This window comes from Bombina bombina, chromosome 3 (assembly GCF_027579735.1).
Source record: "Bombina bombina isolate aBomBom1 chromosome 3, aBomBom1.pri, whole genome shotgun sequence".
NCBI lineage: Eukaryota > Metazoa > Chordata > Amphibia > Anura > Bombinatoridae > Bombina > Bombina bombina.
In genome coordinates, this window is record NC_069501.1 from 793,140,420 (window position 1) to 793,157,847 (window position 17,428).

Consider the following 17,428-nt stretch of genomic DNA (forward strand, 5'->3'; position numbering starts at 1 on the left):
ACCCGAAGGAAGGGAAAAGGGAGTTGGAAGTGACCCACCCGGACAAGCCGGGCGGGAGCGGGGAGGTGAGGGGTTAGTCAGTAGGGTATAGAAATCAGTCAGTATACCACAGGTGAATTGTTAGTTCAGTGAGGGCAAGCCTGACTGTGTCAAGATATGAGGTGAGAGAGTGAGAGTATTACACAGACGGGCTTATAAACCTAGATTACCCGGAGCAGTGGCCCCTGTCAGCTAGTGTTCAGAACAAGAAGCTAAGTTTGCTTCCTAAGATAGTAAATAATTCAGGTAATTGCAATAAGCAGACACGAGCAACTGGGGTTCAGGTAAAATGTAATCACAGAGTGAGTATGGGCGATATTATACAGCAGTCCCTGCAAAGAAAATGAAGCATACAGTTGCTTAATATACAGGCAAGGCTAGTATTATGGACTAGACCTGCAGGAGAAAGTTATGTTCAATAATATGTAGTGTCCAAATTCCTTAAATTCAGATCCCAGCAGAACACTGATCACAAACCCAGGTCGCAGCTGCTATTACAAGAGTTAAAAGTGTAGGGGAATATAGGTCCTGGAGAGGCCACACTTTATGTCTCTATGTGGGCAACTATGGGGAGATGGGACCCCAGATGAGCAGAGGTTATGTAATTTGTCTTCCCCAAAAACTTGATTGTAGGTCTATTGGTATTAGAGGCCTATAAGGTAATATTTAGGGCCTGCCACAGGTAGTGACCATTCCCAGCTAAGCAATGTCTTGTAAAATTGGGTATGCTGTATAGTGGTGAGGAGTGACCCCAGATGGAGTATGTGGGTACTAAATGAGCCTAATAGTTTTGCTCTGTGATCAGGCCACAATGAGGGAATAACTGATATCAGGCAGCTAGTTATGTAATACCCTCAACATAGAACTTGCATCTCCAGCGCTGAACAAAAACTGTCAAATGTCAGAGGGTGGATGCTTATTATTGCAGGTAGCCCTTATGCAATTATTCTATAAAGTTTCAGTCAGGGAGGACAGTTGTTGAGGGAGCCAGCAGGCTGGATTATGGAGTGACTAGTGTCCCTGAGGTACAATGCAGTACCTAAGCTTAATGTAATGCAAAGCGTAGCTTGGAGGCCAGGGCTTAATCACCTGCATGCGAGGTACAGGCACAGTGTGGGTGTCAATGATCAAGTAGCCTCATGCAGCTGTGGGGGGAGCTACATGCGACTCACCCGGTCTGTCTAAATGTGGAAGTTTCGGCTCACCTCTCTGGGGGGTCCGCTTGCGCTCCTGGAGCTGGACGGTATACTGGACTTTGTCGGCAGTTCTGTAGGCCTCAGGGCCCGCCGGGCACCATTTCACTATACAGTCAAGATGGCCGCGGTTCGCACCAGAAGACCCCGACAGGCCCAATATCAGGGAGTCTCACCTTGGCGCTGCAAGACAGGATCAGATGGGAATCCCCGGTAATTCTCTAATTTCCTCCGCTTCTTCTCAGTAGCCTGCGCGGAAGGCGCAGGATGTCCGTGTGTTCCGGAGGGAGTTTGGCTGCTATGAGGGACCCAGGGCCGGTGCAGCAAGGCCTCCGCTACCCCAAGTCTGCTGATGTAGTTTAGTTCTTCAGCTCCGGAGCGGAACCCCGGCCCTCCGGAGCCTGCGGTATGTAGCTTCAGGTACTTAATAAGAGCCTTGATCCTTTTTCGGCAAAGACGGTCTCAGTTTTCCTCTGGCGGCTGATGTCGTCGGCCCTCCCCGGGGCACTAGGAAGGATGGTAGCGTGACTGCACTGCAGGAGTATGTTCGTTAAGAACTCCGGAGCGGATCCCCGACCCTCCGGAGTGTAGTGTGGAGCAGAGACAGGTTCCGGTGAAAAGCTGTTAGATGTGGTAATTAGGCCTCCGGAGCGGAGCCCCTACCCTCCGGAGGGATTATTCTCGATCAGACCTTCGCCAACCAAAATGTTTAAAAGGTGTAGTATAACAGCACAGGGTCACCAGGATAGATCCCTATTCTTTTGTGCACTCGAAGTCAGAAGAAATAGGCTTCAAAAGTTCACTTTTAAGCTTAAAATTGATTAAAAGTTATGCTATCTAGAGAGGAGCTCCTGAAAGCACGTCTTCTCTCTCCAGCAGTTAGCTCCGCCCTCTAATTAAAGAATATTTGTGGCAGGGCACAAAACCCAGAGTAAAAAAGAGAACCATGTAATTACCCAGAGATGAGGGAGGGCTAGGGTTGACAAACCTTCTGTTATACCGAAGAGCTATACTACTTCAGAGAGTGGTGGAGTGGTGTCAGGGTAGTGACCAAAAAATCTGGATAGCTCTGGACAGGGATGCTTACGCCATTCGAGCAACTTTGTACACGGAAATCGGCTTCCAGACTTTTGATCTCCTTGCTGTATACACTGCTCCTCGTGCCAGAGGGCTGCACACTGCTTACATACACTAGAATGTGGCATATGGAACTAGAGACGGAATTTTTGGTGGAAGAAAGGCACAGGACGTTCCGAGCCATCAAATCCACGTCTGTCTCGGCACACATACAAGAGAACCAATATAAACACATGAGCCGTTGGTATCTTACACCATTGCGTTTTAAAACTATATACCCAAGCACCTCGTATAGATGCTGGAGGGGGTGTGGAGAGCTGGGCTCAATGGTCCATATATGGTGGGACTGCCCCCTACTGGACACTTATTGATCCTTAGTTTGGGTAGAGATGCAGAGAGTTTTAGATATGGACATCCCAAGGGCCCCGGAGACCCTGCTCTTCCACCTCCCTTTCAAAATTAGAGACCCGACCAAAAAATCCCTCTTGCTACTGATGCTGGCTAGTGCAAAAAAATTGATCCCACTGCATTGGAAATTGTCCCAAATCCCCACTCTTGCAGAATGGAAGCAAAAAATGCAGAATCTCCTTATACTTGAAAGATACCCAAACAGCCCAACTTGACAGATATGAGCTCCTGCTCCAGTTATAGAAGGGGCACTAGGAGAGGGGTGGGGCACTGACTGAGGGGGACAGGCCAATGCGAGAAGAGATCTGTCCTCTGCCTTTCCTCACCTTCTATCCCAGCGCTTCCCATTCCCTCTTCCCCCTCTTTTCTTCCCCCCTCCCTTTTTTTTATTTTTTATTTCTCTCTCTCCCCCTCTTCCATACCCTCCGTTAGCTGTGTGAATACTTAAAAACTGGCACACTGTGACCAAGCCAACACCTTTTAGTGATACCTGAAGCTAATGTTACTCTGTGATTTAGTCCTCTATTATTGAGAGCAAATGTTGTACTTTTAATCACGCTCTTATCCCTGTTGTTCCCCACCTCCTTGTTTATGTTCCATGAAGATGGTGATCTACGACAGGATAATATGTAAAATAACTTGAAAAATGTTGAGCTTTGATGTTGAGTTAAAATGAACATGTACTATGGGGTGGATGGCTTTATACCGGCCACCTCCCATGGTTTCAAACAGAGAGACAAATTGGCAGGCAGAGACTGGTGCATCAATTGCGGATTGCCTGAAGTAAACATGACTTGACTGTATTACCGATCTTACACAGGCACCTTATGTAAGCCTGTCTTTGCATTACAAATGTATGTATTTTATGATGCACTTTTTGTTTTCCTGTATTTTGTCTTACTTAATAAAGCTCTTTTGAAAAGAAAAAAAAAATCTCCCATAAGTGCACAGACCAAGTAAAAGGTTGGCTAGTAATTTCAAATAGTGATTTTCTAATTATGCAAAATATGCAGTCTTAGGTTCAGATCATTCACAACGAGATCTCAGTAAGAAACATCTTGTTGATCTCCCCACATGTAACAAGCTATTCTAGTTAATTTAGAGGTTGAAGATGTGAGCACCTTTTATAACCATTCTACATTCTAAGTGAAGTTTGACCACATTTATTATCTACAGATGAACCCAATGGCGATCAACTAAAGTGAATTTCCTAGGAACGGGGTTGTTACGTAATTCCTCTTTATGTTAGGCTTAATTGGAAAATTAGAACAATAATTTACTCTTCCAGAACTTATATCCTGTTCCCCTCTGAGTTTCCTTAAATGTAATTGAAGTTTTGCACATTTGGATTACCTTGCCAAGTACACACTTTAATACTATTCTGAAATGATGCCAGTTCTTGTCTTTTACTGTGAGCAGTATTCTCTTGTTGATACAATCGAGGAACCTCCTTTCATTCTTTTAGAGATAGAATTTGGTCTTTACAAATATGCTGCCAATGCTTTTATTTGTCTTCAAAACACTTTTATTTTGCTATTGTAAAGTAATTGCAGCTATATAAATTAAATTAAATGCAGTTATAACAAATAACATGTTTTTTTTTATTTTCTTAGACAGATCTGGAATATGTTCACAGTGTAGCTGGAAGCCTGGAGAAAGAGTAAGTTAAATTCTATATATGGTTAAATGTTATGTTTGTTAATAGAATATGTGCAACCTCACAATCTTATTATGTAGTATACATGCTCTGTGTATGTAATTGCTTGTAAGTGCTACTGTTTGACATCATTTGTCCTGTTTTAGCTCTAAGTGTAACACAGGGATAGGCACAGACAAAGGCTGTGGCGGACATTTTCCAAAGTACAGACCTTAGTAAAGGACACCAAGGTACATTTAAAATTAAAAACATTATTTTACAGTGCTTGGTGTTATTATACTGATGCAGATATCACTGATTCTATAACCAGCCCTCCTCTGGCTATACCCATGTGCCACTTTCACTACTGTGTCATTATATAGTGCTGGGTGTAATTATACTGATGAAGATACCACTGACCTTATAACCAGCCCTTGTCTGGCTATACGCATGTGCCAGTGTCACTACTGTGTCTTTGTATAGAGCTGGGTGTTATTATACTGATGCAGATACCACTGACCCTATAACCAGCCCTTGTCTAGCTATACCCATGTGCCAGTGTCACTGCTGTGTCTTTGTATAGAGCTGGGTGTTATTATATTGATGCAGATACCACTGACCATATAAGCAGCCTTTGTCTGGCTATACACATGTGCCAGTGTCACTACTGTGTCATTATATAGCGCTGGGTGTAATAATACTAATGCAGATACCACTGACCCTATAACCAGCCCTTGTCTGGCTATACGCATGTGCCAGTGTCACTACTGTGTCTTTGTATAGAGCTGGGTGTTATTATACAGATGCAGATACACATCCAGTATTTCATTAAGGCTTTATTTATTCCATAACTTGTCACCCAATATCGCTAGCAGTCTCTTGACAAGCCACTAACTTTATTCACACTACATATTTTTTTTTATTCCTATTATTTAATCAGAATGAAAAGATATACTAAGGTTGTGGCGGACACTGCAAGGGCTAGTCACGGACACTAGTGTTTGTGTACGGACACCTTGCCTATCCCTGGTGTAACAGCAGATGAATAATGCTGTAGCCTATGTGTTTGTTTTTAATAAATGTACCTTTGATACCAGGGGTTCCTTTTACTGAGATGGGGTTTACTTTTTTGCAAAGTCTGTTAGTGTGATCTATTTACATATGCTAAGCATACTAAATTCAGAGCTTTCACACAAAACTGATGTTTGTTTTTGTCTTGTGATTAACCAGTCAGCACTATCTATTTATACAACCCAGTCTACTTATTGGGCACACCAATACTCTCAATAATTTGTACTTTGGTACAATGTTACTATTATTGTTTTTATTTTTTATATGCATATAACATCATAAAGGCGCCATTAATGTAAGACAAAATAAAAACCACAAAGTGCATATATGTATTATCACAAAATATGTGAAACTAAAAACATTGAGGCCTAGATTTAGAGTTGGGCGGTAGCCGTCAAAACCAGCGTTAGAGGCTCCTAACGCTGGTTTTGGGCTACCGCTGGTATTTGGAGCCAGTCATTAAAGGGTCTAACGCTCACTTTCCAGCCGCGACTTTTCCATACCGCAGATCCCCTTACGTCAATTGCGTATCCTATCTTTTCAATGGGATCTTTCTAACGCCTGTATTTAGAGTCGTGGCTGAAGTGAGCGTTAGAAATCTAACGACAAAACTCCAGCCACAGAAAAAAGTCAGTAGTTAAGAGCTTTCTGGGCTAACGCCGGTTTATAAAGCTCTTAACTACTGTGCTCTAAAGTACACTAACACCCATAAACTACCTATGTACCCCTAAACCGAGGTCCCCCCACATCGCCGCCACTATATTAAAAAAATATCCCTAATCTGCCGCTCCGTACACCGTGGCCACCTACGTTATCCCTATGTACCCCTAATCTGCTGCCCCTAACACCGCCGACCCCTATATTATATTTATTAACCCCTAATCTGCCGCCCCGCTATCGCTGACCCCTGCATATTATTATTAACCCCTAATCTGCCGCTCCGTACACCACCGCCACCTACATTATAGCTATGTACCCCTAATCTGCTGACCCTAACACCGCTGACCCCTATATTATATTTATTAACCCCTAATCTGCCCCCCTCAATGTCGCCTCCACCTGCCTACACTTATTAACCCCTAATCTGCCGAGCGGACCGCACCGCTACTATAATAAAGTTATTAACCCCTAATCCGCCTCACTCCCACCTCAATAACCCTATAATAAATAGTATTAACCCCTAATCTGCCCTCCCTAACATCGCCGACACCTAACTTCAATTATTAACCCCTAATCTGCCGACCGAATCTCGCCGCTACTGTAATAAATGGAATAACCCCTAAAGCTAAGTCTAACCCTAACACTAACACCCCCCTAAGTTAAATATAATTTAAATCTAACGAAATAAATTAACTCTTATTAAATAAATTATTCATATTTAAAGCTAAATACTTACCTGTAAAATAAATCCTAATATAGCTACAATATAAATAATAATTATATTATAGCTATTTTAGGATTTATATTTATTTTACAGGTAACTTTGTATTTATTTTAACCAGGTACAATAGCTATTAAATAGTTAAGAACTATTTAATAGCTAAAATAGTTAAAATAATTACAAAATTGCCTGTAAAATAAATCCTAACCTAAGTTACAATTAAACCTAACACTACACTATCAATACATAAATTAAATAAAATACCTATAATTACCTACAATTAAACCTAACACTACACTATCAATACATTAATTAAATACAATACCTACAAATAACTACAATTAAATAAACTAACTAAAGTACAAAAAATAAAAAAGAACTAAGTTACAAAAAATAAAAAAATATTTACAAACATCAGAAAAATATTACAATTTTAAACTAATTACACCTACTCTAAGCCCCCTAATAAAATAACAAAGCCCCCCAAAATAAAAAATGCCCTACCCTATTCTAAATTTAAAAAGTTCAAAGCTCTTTTACCTTACCAGCCCTTAAAAGGACCTTTTGTGGGGCATGCCCCAAAGAATTCAGCTCTTTTGCCTGTAAAAAAAAACATACAATACCCCCCCAACATTACAACCCACCACCCATATACCCCTAATCTAACCCAAACCCCCCTTAAATAAACCTAACACTAAGCCCCTGAAGATCTTCCTACCTTATCTTCACCTCGCCGGGTATCACCAATCGGTCCTGGCTCCGAAATCTTCATCCAACCCAAGCGGGGGCTGGCGATCCATAATCCTGTGGCTGAAGAGGTCCAGAAGAGGCTCCAAAGTCTTCATCCTATCCGGGAAGAAGAGGCGATCCAGACCGGCAATCATCTTGATCCAAGCGGCATCTTCTATCTTCATCCGATGAGGAATGGCTCCATGGTGAAGACCTCCAGCACGGATCAATCTTCTTCCTCCGACGTCCAACTGAAGAATGACGGTTCCTTTAAGGGACGTCATCCAAGATGGCGTCCCTCGAATTCCGATTGGCTGATAGGATTCTATCAGCCAATCAGAATTTAGGTAGGAAAATTCTGATTGGCTGATGGAATCAGCCAATCAGAATCAAGTTCAATCCGATTGGCTGATCCGATCAGCCAATCAGATTGAGCTTGCATTCTATTGGCTGATCGGAACAGCCAATAGAATGCGAGCTCAATCTGATTGGCTGATCGGATCAGCCAATCGTATTGAACTTGATTCTGATTGGCTGATTCCATCAGCCAATCAGAATTTTCCTACCTTAATTCTGATTGGCTGATAGAATCCTATCAGCCAATCGGAATTCGAGGGACGCCATCTTGGATGACGTCCCTTAAAGGAACCGTCATCCTTCAGTTGGACGTCGGAGGAAGAAGATTGATCCGCGCTGGTGGTCTTCACGATGGAGTCGTTCCTCATCGGATGAAGATAGAAGATGCCGCTTGGATCAAGATGATTGCCGGTCTGGATCGCCTCTTCTTCCCGGATAGGATGAAGACTTTGGAGCCTCTTCTGGACCTCTTCAGGCGCAGGATTATGGATCTCCAGCCCCCGCTTGGGTTGGATGAAGATTTCGGAGCCAGGACCGATCGGTGATACCCGGCGAGGTGAAGATAATGTAGGAAGATCTTCAGGGGCTTAGTGTTAGGTTTATTTAAGGGGGGTTTGGGTTAGATTAGGGGTATGTGGGTGGTGGGTTGTAATGTTGGGGGGGGGGTATTGTATGTTTTTTTTTACAGCCAAAAGAGCTGAATTCTTTGGGGCATGCCCCACAAAAGGTCCTTTTAAGGGCTGGTAAGGTAAAAGAGCTTTGAACTTTTTTAATTTAGAATAGGGTAGGGCATTTTTTTATTTTGGGGGGCTTTGTTATTTTATTAGGGGGCTTAGAGTAGGTGTAATTAGTTTAAAATTGTTGTAATATTTTTCTGATATTTGTAAATATTTTTTTATTTTTTGTAACTTAGTTCTTTTTTATTTTTTGTACTTTAGTTAGTTTATTTAATTGCATTTATTTGTAGGTATTTGTATGTAATAAATTTATTGATAGTGTAGTGTTAGGTTTAATTGTAGGTAATTGTAGGTATTTTATTTAATTAATTTATTGATAGTGTAGTGTTAGGTTTAATTGTAACTTAGGTTCGGATTTATTTTACAGGTAATTTTGTAATTATTTTAACTATTTTAGCTATTAAATAGTTCTTAACTATTTAATAGCTATTGTACCTGGTTAAAATAAATACAAAGTTACCTGTAAAATAAATATAATAAATATAATGACGGTTCCTTAAAGGAACCGTCATTCTTCAGTTGGACGTCGGAGGAAGAAGATTGATTTGCGCTGGTGGTCTTCACGATGGAGTCGTTCCTCATCGGATGAAGATAGAAGATGCCGCTTGGATCAAGATGGTTGCCGGTCTGGATCGCCTCTTCTTCCCGGATAGGATGAAGACTTTGGAGCCTCTTCTGGACCTCTTCAGGCGCAGGATTATGGATCGCCAGCCCCCGCTTGGGTTGGATGAAGATTTCGGAGCCAGGACCGATCGGTGATACCCGGCGAGGTGAAGATAAGGTAGGAAGATCTTCAGGGGCTTAGTGTTAGGTTTATTTAAGGGGTGTTTGGGTTAGGTTAGGGGTATGTGGGTGGTGGGTTGTAATGTTGGGGGGGGTATTGTATGTTTTTTTTTACAGGCAAAAGAGCTGAATTCTTTGGGGCATGCCCCACAAAAGGTCCTTTTAAGGGCTGGTAAGGTAAAAGAGCTTTGAACTTTTTTAATTTAGAATAGGGTAAGGCATTTTTTTATTTTGGGGGGCTTTGTTATTTTATTAGGGGGCTTAGAGTAGGTGTAATTATTTTAAAATTGTTGTAATATTTTTCTGATGTTTGTAAATATTTTTTTATTTTTTGTAACTTAGTTCTTTTTTATTTTTTGTACTTTAGTTAGTTTATTTAATTGCATTTATTTGTAGGTATTTGTATGTAATAAATTTATTGATAGTGTAGTGTTAGGTTTAATTGTAGGTAATTGTAGGTATTTTATTTAATTAATTTATTGATAGTGTAGTGTTAGGTTTAATTGTAACTTAGGTTCGGATTTATTTTACAGGTAATTTTGTAATTATTTTAACTATTTTAGCTATTAAATAGTTCTTAACTATTTAATAGCTATTGTACCTGGTTAAAATAAATACAAAGTTACCTGTAAAATAAATTTAAATCCTAAAATAGCTATAATATAATTATTATTTATATTGTAGCTATATTAGGGTTTATTTTACAGGTAAGTATTTAGCTTTAAATAGGAATAATTTATTTAATAAGAGTTAATTTATTTAGTTAGATTTAAATTATATTTAATTTAGGGGGGTGTTAGTGTTAGGGTTAGACTTAGCTTTAGGGGTTAATCCATTTATTACAGTAGTGGCGAGATTCGGTTGGCAGATTAGGGGTTAATAATCGAAGTTAGGTGTCAGTGATGTTAGGGAGGGCAGATTAGGGGTTAATACTATTTATTATAGGGTTATTGAGGCGGGAGTGAGGCGGATTAGGGGTTAATAACTTTATTATAGTAGCGGTGCGGTTAATAAGTGTAGGCAGGTGGAGGTGACGTTGAGGGGGGCAGATTAGGGGTTAATAAATATAATATAGGGGTCGGCGGTGTTAGGGGCAGCAGATTAGGGGTACATAGGTATAATGTAGGTGGCGGTGGTGTACGGAGCGGCAGATTAGGGGTTAATAATAATATGCAGGGGTCAGCGATAGCAGGGGCAGCAGAATAGGGGTTAATAAGTGTAAGGTTAGGGGGTTTTAGACTCGGGGTACATGTTAGAGTGTTAGGTGCAGACGTAGGAAGTGTTTCCCCATAGAAAACAATGGGGCTGCGTTAGGAGCTGAACGCTGCTTTTTTGCAGGTGTTAGGTTTTTTTTCAGCTCAAACTGCCCCATTGTTTTCTATGGGGGAATCGTGCACGAGCACGTTTTTGAAGCTGACCGCTTCCGTAAGCACCGCTGGTATCTAGAGTTGCAGTGGCGTTAAATTATGCTCTACGCTCCCTTTTTGGAGCCTAATGCACTGAAAACCCAGCCATTCTGTGAACTCTAAATACCAGCGGTATTTAAAAGGTGCGTGGGAAAAAAGCATGCGTAGCTAACGCACCCCTTTGGCCACAGAACTCTAAATCTAGGCGTGAGAGTTTATACTTAAACAAAGATAACATGGGAAATGTTGGCTGTTTTCACCCTCAGGCCTAATTAATTGTGTGATGCTAGAGTGTTATGAAACTTCAGTTCATGATCGCTGTTCTATATAATAGCAATTATATGAAACTGGCTTCAGATTCCTGTTTTTATACTCTACCTTTACGTAAGTAATATGTATGTCTACTTATTATTCTTTGGATAATACATGTACATCATGTATGGTTAATTCAGCCAGCTGGTTGGGAGAGCGGCTTGTATGCTGCCGTGAGTTATGATGATCGCTACAGAATTATAACATTTTTGTCTTGATAAATGCCCAGGCTGGGGCCGAAACGCTGACTATCAACTCGTTTATAAAACCATTTGGAAATAAAGATTCTTTTGCTTTAAATTAAAAAATTCCTGTGAGTGCCCTCCCTTCCAGAGAAAGTTTCTATATATATATGCACCCAGGTAGTAAACACACATTGGAGGTTGGAGTGCTGGGCTACCGGATATATATATATATATATATATATATATATATATATATATATATATATATATATATATATATATATATATATATATATATATATATATATATATATATACAGTAGTACAGACAAGCACTCCCGATGACTGTTGGTGCCCAAGTTGCAACAGAAAGATATATACAGTTCAAGAAAGAGAGTGCAGTCACCGGGTCTTTTTGCAAAATTAATGTGCAAGTGTGAACGTGTTCGGGGGATTAGCCCCTTCCTCAGACATACATCAAATAAACAGAGTTTATTTTATGTATGTCTGAGGAAGGGGCTAAACCCCCAAAAATGTTCACGCTTGCACATTAAAAAATGCAAAAAGACCCGGTGAGTGCACTCTCTTTTTTTAACTATATATATACATAAAATTATCACATATATCATGCTCTGTGCTTTCTTTACACAAACCTGTATATATCTTGTCACTTTACCTTCCTTGACTGTATTATGTAACAATCAGACTGAGCCTTTTCTGAGTAGATATTTGTTGTGCCGTATTTGATCCTCTCTCCCTGCAGATTGGTTTGCTACAGGGATGGAAAAACTGTGTGATTATCTTTAATCTGATTTTATTTCACTTTAGATCTGAGTGCGAGATCATTTTGTGATTAACAAACCATAGGGGAACGCTACTCAAAACCTTTATATGTTATACAAGCAGCATTTAATGCATTTATAAACTTTGTTGTATTTTTACATTATAAAATCTCTACTTTCTAAAGTTATGCATTTTTTCAGTGTTTGTTAGATTTTATGCAGCAGAACATTATAGCCATTTGTCCATTTAACTGAATAATTGTGCCTTGACTGTGACCTTTTCCTAAAGAAAGCATATGCATCATCTCTTCTTAAAATAGAGCAGTGATGTGTTCTGTTTTTAAGAAATCTTTTCTGTATTGCCTTATCGCTGTTGGACATTTAGTTTGCCAGCTTTTGTTCTTGTTTACTTGTGTCACCCTAATCATGCCTTGTTGGTTTAATCATGTTCATGAATTCAGTACTTGCTTAGGGAGTGCATTTTGCAGTATATAGTATATTTTTATTTGCACACAAGTGCATAATAACTTGAAGTGAATAGAAGAATATAAATGCTCTCTAAAATGTAGATGGTTCTTTGTAACGTTACTATAGTGGTGAAATCTGTTGGATACAAATCATCATTATATTGTGATCTATAATTAGGCTGACCATATTGCCGCTTTAAGAAGGAACACATATGAAAAATACATATGTGAGGGTTCTTATACAAAACCATTTCTTTAAACAGCCCTGAAAACAGCCCTGACATATGTATTTTTCATATGTGTCCCTTTTTAAAGCGGCAATATGGTCAGGCTATCTATAATGGATCTGGTTTGAGTGGAAATATTGCTGGCAGCCTAGAAACCTTCATAATCAAGTGAAGTCATTTGAATCTAACTATATACCCGGACTTTCACGGTAGCCTGGTGACCTTTAAATTAGTCACATCATTTTAATCTACCTGTCGCCCCTTTAAGTACTTTACTACTACAGAATTATATGGACATGTATCACATGGGTGTCCAACATTTTCAGATAAGGGTTCACTTTTTGTTCTCTTGCAGTATCAGTAATCCCATTGTAGAATCTGTAAATGTATTAATTAAATATATTTATACAATTAATAAACATTTCTATTTAATTAGAAAGATAAGTGTCCCATACTAAATATACACGTAGACACAGAGTAGCATAGCTGTCTGTGATGAGGAGGTTTAGTGGAGGCTTGTATAAAAAGCAAGAGAACTGTAGTATGTCCTCCTTGTCTTAGCCAAACCTATTATATTCAAATCCTTTCTTTTCTATAAGTGCAATCATAGAATTGAGACTGGTCACTGACTCTAAAGTGATTACATTAAACGTTATGGGCCAGATTACAAGTGGAGCGCTAATTAACGCTCCCGCTCTAGCATTAACTGCTCTAGAAGTAAGATTTTTGCGCTTGTCGGGTTGCGCTTGTATTATGAGTTGAAAGTAAACTGTTTTCACTCTTGCACTAACCCGACTAGTGCAAAAATTTGAAGTTAGAATATCATGTGCACGTTCATGTATTCCCCCATAGAAGTCAATGGGGAAAAAACACTTTATTAAGTATGAATATTGCATAAATATGCTTTTACATGTTTTCATCTACTTAACGGCAAAGAGCTCCAATGCACTTCTATATATGTCTATATATGTGTACATAGGTATTTATGTGTTTATATGTGTGCATATATATATATATATATATATATATATCTTTATCTGTAAATGCATACACTCACCGGCCACTTTATTAGGTACACCTTGCTAGTACCTGGTTGGACCACTTTTGCCTTCAGAACTGCCTTAATGCTTCGTGGCATAGATTCAACAAGGTGTTGGAAACATTCCTCAGACATTTTGATTCATATTGACATGATAGCATCACGCAGTTGCGGCAGATTTGTCGGCTGCACATCCATGATGCAAATCTCCTGTTACACCACATCCCAAAGGTGCTCTATTGTGTTTACTATCCCTTTAGCTACTTCAGTTTTGTCAATGGTGATGTTTGGTATAAAATAAAGGCCAGTTTGTAGCAGAGAGATATGAGGAAGAGTTAATTGCTTATATTACCATGATATGTATTGTGAAAGACCAGATCATTTTTTCTTTACTGATCTTGCTTCAAAATACGAACATTGTAGTTTTTATTTAAATAAACTGCTTTGCAAAACAATTTGCTATATTTCTTTCATGTAATTCGCAAGAGTCCATGAGCTAGTGACGTAGGGGATATACAATCCTACCAGGAGGGGCAAAGTTTCCCAAACCTTAAAATGCCTATAAATACACCCCTCACCACACCCACAAATCAGCTTTACAAACTTTACCTCCTATGGAGGTGGGGAAGTAAGTATTTGTGCTTGTTTTTTCTTCTATGATATGCGCTTCTCAGCATTTTGAAGCCCAATTCCTCTCAGAGTACAGTGTTTGTCAGAGGGATGTGAAGGGAGTATCACCTATTGATTTTATGGTTTTCCTCACGGGAAATCTTTTCAAAGGTCCTCTGTTATCGGTCGTAGGGATTCATCTCCTAACTCCCTTTTCAGATCGATAATATACTCTTATATATACCATTACCTCTGCTTACTGTCTACAAAATAAAGCAGCGCAACTAAAGTGCTGAACCACAGGTAAATAGCCAACCTTCAAAATAATACAATATCGTGATTATAGATGATCAATATCAAATTCAATATAAAATCCCCTACAAAAAATGCTTTAAAAAATGATATATAGTTATGACATAAGTCCCAATATTATTATCTAAAATATAATAGACTTATAATGTAATATACACATCACCGTCCAAATGTTGGTAAATGGTTGGAGTCCAAGATAAATTACTCTCAGAATCAAACCCGATGAATTATGCAGGGCTCAGATGACAGTTCTGCTCACTTGTGTAGTGGAGTCCTGCTTGTGGATGTCTTTCCTGAATCGTTCCAGTGCTGCTAATCGAAAGGTCCTGATTGTAGTCGGATCTTTTTTTCGAGAAAACTGCAAAAGAAGAAGAAACAAGAGCATCCGCGATTCACTGTATCTATCTTTATTCAGTCAGATCCCTGACCATAAAAATGCACACTTACAAGATATGCAAGAAAATCATGCCCATAATATAAAAGCCGTTGCACTGGAATTCTGGGGCGCGATCCGATATAGATCGTAGTTTGCGGCGCAAGCGAGGGAACCCGCGTCGCCCGCAGTTTCAGCTCGCAACTCGAGCTATCCCATATACGGCGCCGTCAGATGCTAACGTGCCGTAAGTCGGATAAACCAGCGATGTCCAGAAATCTGCGCAAGTACAAATTTCTGGCGTCGCCAGTGACTTACGGCACGTTAGAAACTGCCGGCGCCTACAAAACCTGACTAAAGTCTAAATCACCCGCACTGTCTAACACGCCTCCCTAACATAGCCCGACACGTCTAACCCTCTATCCGCTATCCCCCCTCACTAGCCAAACAATAAAATATGTATTAACCCCTAAACCGCCGCTCCCGGAGCCCGCCGCAACCTAATAAAGTTATTAACCCCTAAACCGCCGCCAGCTATATTAAATCTATAACCCCCTAAAGTGAGCCCCTAACACCGCCGCCATCTTCCTTACCTACCCCCTAAAGTGAGCCCCTACCCCGCCGCTATCTATTTTAAAATTATTAACCCCTAATCTAATCCCCCTACCCCGCCGCCATCTATATTAAATTATTTAACCCCTAAAATACTAAACTATCCCTACCACTAAACCTAAGTCTAACCCTACAAATAGCCCTGAAAAGGGCTTTTTGCGTGGCATTGCCCCAAAGTAACAGCTCTTTTGCCAGCCCTTAAAAGGGCTTTTTGCGGGGCATGCCCCAAAGAATTCAGCTCTTTTGCCAGCCCTTAAAAGGGCTTTTGGCGGGGCTTTGTCACAAAGTAAACTGCTCTTTTGCCTACAATCTGCATCCCCCTACACCGCGGCCACCTATAATAAATGTATTAACCCCTAATCTAATCCCCCTACACCGCCGCCAGCTATATTAACTATATTAACCCTAATTATATTAGGGTTAATATAGTTAATATAGTTATTATATTATATATATTAACTATATTAACCCTAATTATATTAGGGTTAATATAGTTAATATAGTTACTATAGTATTTATATTAACTCTATCTAACCCTAACACCCCTAACTAAATTCTTATTAAATAAATCTAATTTATATTATAAACTAAAATATTCCTATTTAAATCTAAATACTTACCTATAAAATAAACCCTAAGATAACTACAATATAATTAATAATTACACTGTAGCTATGTTAGGGTTTATATTTATTTTACAGGTAAATTGCTAATTATTTTAACTAGGTATAATAGCTATTAAATAGTTATGAACTATTTAATAGCTACCTATTTAAAATAATTACCCAATTACCTGTAAAATAAATCCTAACCTAAGTTACAAATACACCTACACTATCAATAAATTAAATAAACTACAAATATCTATCTAAAAATACAATTAAGAGGAGGTGGGGCTAGCTGGCAAAGGAAACAGCAGCATATGAGAGAAGCTCTGTGTAAAAAAGGGTATTAAACTAATAACAAGCAGCTTTCTGAGGCCACTGAGGCCACTACTTACTACTTGTTGGCATCCTCAACTAAGGGGTAATAAATAACATCAAATTGGAAGCACTAGAAAAAACAGAACTTCAACCTGAATTTGAGAACTAGGGAAAATTCAGGAAAGTTCCCGGCTGTGGCCTACTCCGGATCGAGTAGGCCCCCCAAAGAAGACAAAAATAGCTGGATTTGTAAAGGCAGCCCAAACAAGGTAGACACATACACTGAGAGATCAGGTAGAGGAGAATAGAAGCCAAAATAAGCCTTTTGCAATCAGGAGAAAAACAGAGGCCCTCACAGCCAGCAATCCTAGTAGCCTCTCTGAATAAAAGTGGTGTAAGAAAAGACACAGACATCCATGCTGGGATAGTGTACAGAAGTATAAGAAATTCAGAAGCAAAAGAGGCATCCAGATATATTAAGATTCCCTGCAGAGGGGTAAGTGGCTGAAAAATACACCATTTTATTTATACATCTCTTTAAGTCAATAGAAGCATTACACCTGCAGCAGAATTATTCAGGACTGCATTGAACTGCAGGAACACTCTCATCGTGAAAATAATGTAAACACATAGATAAAATAGAGGGGGTAACCAGCCAGCTCACTGACTCCAATGATATGCTCTCAGGTAATTCATATGCCGTTAAATGGCGTTCTGTTTTTGGTCGCTGCCTTTATACCAAACCTCAAGTATATGAAAAAATGATCTAG

The 17,428-nt window shown here is 39.5% G+C and overlaps 1 protein-coding gene across 1 annotated transcript in view; it reads left to right on the forward strand.

Annotated features, from left to right (window-relative positions):
- Window positions 1-17,428, forward strand: part of MGAT4A (alpha-1,3-mannosyl-glycoprotein 4-beta-N-acetylglucosaminyltransferase A) — a 429,885-nt gene that overhangs the window by 245,586 nt on the left and 166,871 nt on the right. The window contains exon 6 of the mRNA XM_053707698.1: window positions 4,331-4,377. Coding sequence (XP_053563673.1) covers window positions 4,331-4,377 — 47 coding nt within the window. The remainder of the gene's footprint in view (window positions 1-4,330; window positions 4,378-17,428) is intronic.